This window comes from Silurus meridionalis, chromosome 18 (genome assembly GCF_014805685.1).
Source record: "Silurus meridionalis isolate SWU-2019-XX chromosome 18, ASM1480568v1, whole genome shotgun sequence".
NCBI classification, from domain to species: domain Eukaryota; kingdom Metazoa; phylum Chordata; class Actinopteri; order Siluriformes; family Siluridae; genus Silurus; species Silurus meridionalis.
In genome coordinates this window covers 25,061,405-25,067,404 of record NC_060901.1, presented here as the reverse complement: position 1 = coordinate 25,067,404, position 6,000 = coordinate 25,061,405, and the positions used below count along the sequence as shown (strand labels likewise).

The following is a 6,000-nucleotide window of genomic DNA, read 5'->3' as shown; positions in this document are numbered from 1 at the left end:
TCTTCTACTACAAAGTCATGCTATTGTAATAAATCCAGTATGCAGTTAGCGTTAACTTGCTTCCATACGCGTGCCATTTTTAGGATGGAAGAATTTGTTGCTCTAAAACCTGTGTACATTCCATTCAGCATTGCTGGAGCCTTTCCAAATATGCAATCTGACTTTTCCAAAGGAGAACCTTCCCAGGAGTAGCCAGGCCACCAAAATTACCCCAAGAGCACAGCGACGACTCATCCAAGAGGTCACAAAAGACCCCACAACAACATCCAATAAACTGCAGGTCGCACTTGCCTCAGCTAAGGTCAGTGTTCATGACTCCACCATAAGAAACGGCAAAAATGGTCTGCATGACAAAGTTCCAAGACGAAAACCGCTGCTAAGCAAAAAGAACATAAAGGCTCGTCTTAGTTTTGCCAGAAAACATCTTGATGATCCCCAAGACTTTTGGACTGACGAGACAAAAGATGAACTTTTTGGAAGGTGTGTGTTCCATTACGACTGGTGTAAAAGACACTGCAGTTCAGAAAAAGAACATCATCCCAACAGTGAAATATGGTGGTGGTAGTGTGATGGTCTGGGGCTGTTTTGCTGCTTCAGGACCTGGAAGACTTGCTGTGATAAATAAAACCATGAATTCTGCTGTTTACCAAAAAATCCAGGTCATCTATTCATGACCTCAAGCTGAAGCGAACTTGAACCAGGCACCGCTCATCACCTGGCCAATACCATCCCTACAGAGAAGCATGGTGGTGGCGGCATCATGCTGTGGGGATGTTTTTCAGCAGCAGGAACTGGGAGACTGGTCAGGATCGAGGGAAAGATGAATGCAGCAATGTACAGAGATGTCCTTGATGAAAAGCTGCTTCAGAGCGCTCTGGACCTCAGACTGGGTAGTTCATCTACAACAGGACAAAGGAGTGGCTACGACTTGAACTTCGACTGAACATCACTGGAAAGATCTGAAAATGGCTGTGCACTGATGCTCCCTATTCAACCTGATGGAGCTTGAGAGGTTCTGCAAAGAACCTGGACAAAAATAAATGTGCCAAGATATGTGTGTGTGTGTGTGTGTGTGTGTGTGTGTGTGTGTGTGTGTGTGTGTGTGTGTATACCTGCTGTGGGAAGCAGGAGCGGGCGAATCGTTGCGTGTAGCCAAAGGACGGAGCTTCGAACACAGCGGACGGCAGCTTCAGTGCCTCAGTCAGGAAGAGATCAAACTTCGGCAGAGTCATCGCTCCTTGAGAGTCGGAGATCTGAGAAAAAATATCTAACACACACACACACACACACACACACACACACACACACACACACACACACACACACACACACACACCATCTACATCCTGGGTCTCTCTTCCAAACAGTCAGAAATGCTCTACGATTTAAACCTAACAACACGCACTATACATTATAAGGCCAAAAGTATGTGGGCGCCTGACCATAAGATGTGTATGTGATTCTTTTTGAACATTATTTGGAGGAGATTTGATGGATATTTTTGTATAAGATTTGAGGCAGAGATCTCTAGAGATTTGATGAAGATTTGGTGTGAAGATAAGAGGTGGAGATTTGTGACGTTTTGGTATGGAGATTTGATATGGAGATCTGTGGAGATTTTGTGTGGAGATTTGGTGAAGATTTTGTGTGGAGATTTGGTGCAGATTCAGTGTGGAGATTTGGTCTGGAGATTTGGTGCAGATTCAGTGTGGAGATTTGGTGTGGAGATTTTTGACGATTTTATGAAGATTTGGTGTGGAGATTTTTTGAAAATTCAGTGTGGAGATTTGGTGACGATTCAGTGTGGAGATTTGCGAAGATTTGGTGAAAATTTGGTGTGGGGATTTGGTGAAGATTCAGTGTGGAGATTTGTGGAGATTTGGTGAAGATTCAGTGTGGAGATTTGGTGTGGAGATTCAGTGTGGAGATTCAGTGTGGAGATTTGGTGAAGATTCAGTGTGGAGATTTATAAAGATTTTTTGACCATTTTGTGAAAATTTTTTGTGGAGATTTTTGAAGATTTACTGTGGAGATTTGGTGAAGATTTAGTGTGGAAATCTGTGAAGATTTGGTGTGGAGATTATGTGGAAATTGGGTGGCAATTATGTGAAGATTTGTGATGATTTGGCAGTGATTTGTGCTGATGTGTGGAGATTTCTTTTGTGGAGATTTATGGAGGTTTTGTGGAGTTTGTAAAGATTTGGTGGCGAATTTGTGAAGATTTTCTGTAAATACAAGAATAAATACACTACATACAACAGGCAACCATTTGCACTGCCTTTACTGCAAACCTCTATTTGCACCTCTATCTAGACCATGTCTTAATAGTTTAAAAACCAGACGTGAAACACTTGATGATCAGATTTTCCACGATCTTTGGCTTTGCTCTTGTAGTAACAAGGCAATGAATCTGATGCTGGCTTTGGTAGGCATCTAAAACTCAAAAAAAAGAGTCAGTGTCTGGGGTCTAAATCTACAGAGCTCTGGATTTCTGTGATTTATTGGACAGCGGCTGGGGGACTGAGTCCGGGTACTTGGGCCTGGAAAACGCTGCTTTATATTAAAACTGTGTATCGCACAAATGTGGAGAATCGTGATATGATGCTTTGCCACTACATTGTGCTGTTCTAAGAGAGAGAATAAAGGAGGTTGTGAGGCTTTTTGTGTTCCTGTGTGTGTTGAAGGACAGAATATATTTTTTAAGAATGTATTTGCCAGGGTTGTCCATCAGGGGGCGGCGCTACATCGGACTCGTGGTGATGGAGGTGAAGAGAAACACTTACAGCGCAGTTTATCCACGATCTTCCCTCCGCACAGTAAAGCTAGCATGACCTTCACGGAGAACACCGTCACGCTGCCCTGGCCTTCACTGTGACACACACACACACACACACACACACAAACAGATAGCATTTAGTATCAGTGTCGCACAACAAATCCAGCTTCATTTACCTTTCTTTCTCTCTCTCACACACACACACACACACACACACACACACACACACACACACACACACACACACACAAACCCTTTATTAATTAGCACAATTCTATTACAGCCAGGTCTGCATTATGTACCTCAACACACACACACACACACACACACACAGTACAACTTTCACACCTTTTAGCAACGCTTACCATTCTTTTCGTTCTCTCTCTCTCTCTCTCTCTCTCACACACACACACACACACACACACACACACACACACACACACACACACAAAATCCCTTAATTAACGAAATTCTATTAAACCAAGGTCATTATAAACCTTTGAAACACACACACGTACACACACGTACACACAATTAATTTATTAACCCAATTCTAGTTACAACCAGGTCTCCATTATGAATCTTTAAACACACACACACACACACACACACACACACACACACACACACACACACACACACACACACACACACACAAACAATTCATTTATTAACACAATTCTATTAAAACCAGGTCTCCATTATTAACCTCTTACACACACAGTATTATTGTTACACAATATTTTCATCATCACTTATTTTTTTCCATTCTTTCTTTCCTTCTTTCTTTCACTCACACACACACAGAGTATGGAAAGTCAGACACTGTCGATCCTCCAGACTAACACACACACACACACACACACACACACACACACACACGTGCAGCGTGGTGACGTGGAAGTGCAGACCTGTCGTGAGCAGCCAGCAGGAAGTTGAGCAGGAGGTTGATGCTCTGCTGGACGTTGATCTGGTAGGTGGTGGGCAGACGCTTGTTGAGTTGGTAGAAGACGGACGAGACGATGGTTTCCAGCCGGGACACGCTCAGCTCGGTGCTGTGCTCCAACGTGTTCAGGCCGTTGTCCCGAAACGCCTCGATCATGTTCCACACGTCCACCAGGTGCACTGCAACACCAACATTGTTTAGTCCAAGATAACCCCACCCACGTTTATGAAAAGCTCTGCGTTGTTGTGCGGCCATACTCACAGTTGCATTTCTTCTGGACGAAGCGGAGTTTGCAGGCCGTGCGATACGTAGAGAGCCGGATCAGGTCAAAATTCTGCTCTTCTGAAACGTGCAAACGGGAAAACGTGTTAACGGTGTACAACGTGAAACCACAATACCCAGTGTGTAGGTGTGTGTGTGGGGCTTGGTTTTTGTTGTCAGATGTACAGTATATCAAAGGTATATGAGCCCTTCTGTGTGTGCCTTTCCAAATCATGTCCAATTAACAAACTATTCCACAGGTGGACTCCAGTCAAGTTGTAGAAACATCCCATGTATGCTTTACATGGGTTGGAATATATGGAAGATCTCCCACTTTAGAGGGCCAACCCTACTGAAAAACTTTAAGGATGAATGTTTTCCGGCACCCCAGGCCTCCTCACCTCGCCTAGATCAGTACCCAAATAAGCACAAATCTCCACAAGATCTCCACCTTCCCAAAAGAGTGGGAACTAAACGTGAAACGCGATATGTTTCAAAAAGTCTTCTGTTTTCTAGACTACCCATCAGCCCTCGAACTTCTGAAGTTTTACCTTGAATCTTAGTTTGTCCAACGTTCGTCTTTGGACAGTGTCGTTGTATGAGTTGCGTATTTGTATGAACGAAAGGGCTTACATTTTCACTTGCTCCCACAAAGTCACGTTCATGTATCACACATTCCCGGCTTATCGCTGAGGTGAAACGTGAGAACTCACTCATCTCGGTGAAGATCTGCTTTTTGTCGACCATCGTCCTTCCTCTCCTCCCTCCGTCCTCAATCATCCTGAGTGAAAAAAGATAAAAAATTTATTAAAAAAAAGAAATTTATATTTTATATATATACACATATACACACACACACACACACACACACACGTGGCAAAACTGACCGTGAAATACGAACAGTAAAATACGGTACAGTACTGGAGCGTAGCCTATGTGTAGTATCTCTACTTGTTTATTGGCTGAAGTGTCCTATGATGTCAAAAAAGGGGCGGAGTTCGATACATTTTATTTTTATTAGCTAAATCTGGTGAGGTACGTCTTCAACTTCAATACTTATGGGGCAAATTGAAAATCGCGATAAAGCTAGGTATAAACCTAGATAAGTTAGGTTTCTATAGTAACGGCTCATGAATTTTCAACGAGGAGACGTTTAATAGTGACATCTTTGGAAGGAGTCTCCAGTGTCAGAGCTCAACATTAAACGTAACAATAAATGGTTAAAAAAAAAAAAGAAATTTTATTTGCTGTGGTATGAAAGGAATAACCATTGAGTTACTGATGTTCCATACAACCAAAACATACAGATAGGGAGTGTGTGTGTGTGTGTGTGTGTGTGTGTGTGTGGACCTGTGGCTGAGAGTTTAGTAATTTAAGGCATTAATCATTAACGGCAGTGTAAAGGAACTGGTTTTTTGGTTGGTGTTAAAGTGAAACACACTGAGGGTCCAGTTCCACTTCTCTGCGTGCCTTCAAAAACCTCTCGGTGATAAATCTGTGCGCGCACACACACACACACACACACACACACACACACACACACACACACACACACACACACACACACACATATACACATTCCTGAGGGGATTTAAGAGTTTCCCAAGAGCCTTACTTATAATCACTGGAGACAAAGAAGCACACATGAGCTCGCAACAGCATTGTGGAAAAAGTACACACACACACACACACACACAGTAATATCAGCCAACAGAACACAGTGAACGCATTCCAGGGAACTGCAACCAAAAGCAAGCGAGAACTGGATGTTCTGTCAGTCTGCAATTAGCACTGATCGATGATTAGATGCTAACACCCCCCAGGCCCAATTGTTTAAGACTCCAGGGCTAGTTCAGTCGTAGGCAGAAAAAATTAGCATAAGCGCTGCAGCATGAACCTCAAACTGACCTGCTAGCTCACTGCAGGGCCGGAACCTACACCGCGGTAAGTTCGGCTAGTCTGCCTGTGCTAAAACGGGAACACTGACACGAAACAAATCCCACACAACAGGAAAGGC

The 6,000-nt window shown here is 43.4% G+C and overlaps 1 protein-coding gene across 2 annotated transcripts in view; it reads right to left on the bottom strand.

The window, feature by feature from the left end:
- Nucleotides 1-6,000, bottom strand: part of LOC124401431 (dystrobrevin beta-like) — a 33,289-nt gene that overhangs the window by 11,638 nt on the left and 15,651 nt on the right. For both annotated transcript variants that reach the window (XM_046873760.1, XM_046873759.1), the window contains exons 3-7: nucleotides 4,697-4,764; nucleotides 3,984-4,064; nucleotides 3,688-3,901; nucleotides 2,784-2,869; nucleotides 1,113-1,267 (exon numbers count right to left, since the gene is read on the bottom strand). In XM_046873760.1, coding sequence (XP_046729716.1) covers nucleotides 1,113-1,267; nucleotides 2,784-2,869; nucleotides 3,688-3,901; nucleotides 3,984-4,064; nucleotides 4,697-4,763 — 603 coding nt within the window. In that variant the 5' untranslated portion in view covers nucleotide 4,764. The remainder of the gene's footprint in view (nucleotides 1-1,112; nucleotides 1,268-2,783; nucleotides 2,870-3,687; nucleotides 3,902-3,983; nucleotides 4,065-4,696; nucleotides 4,765-6,000) is intronic.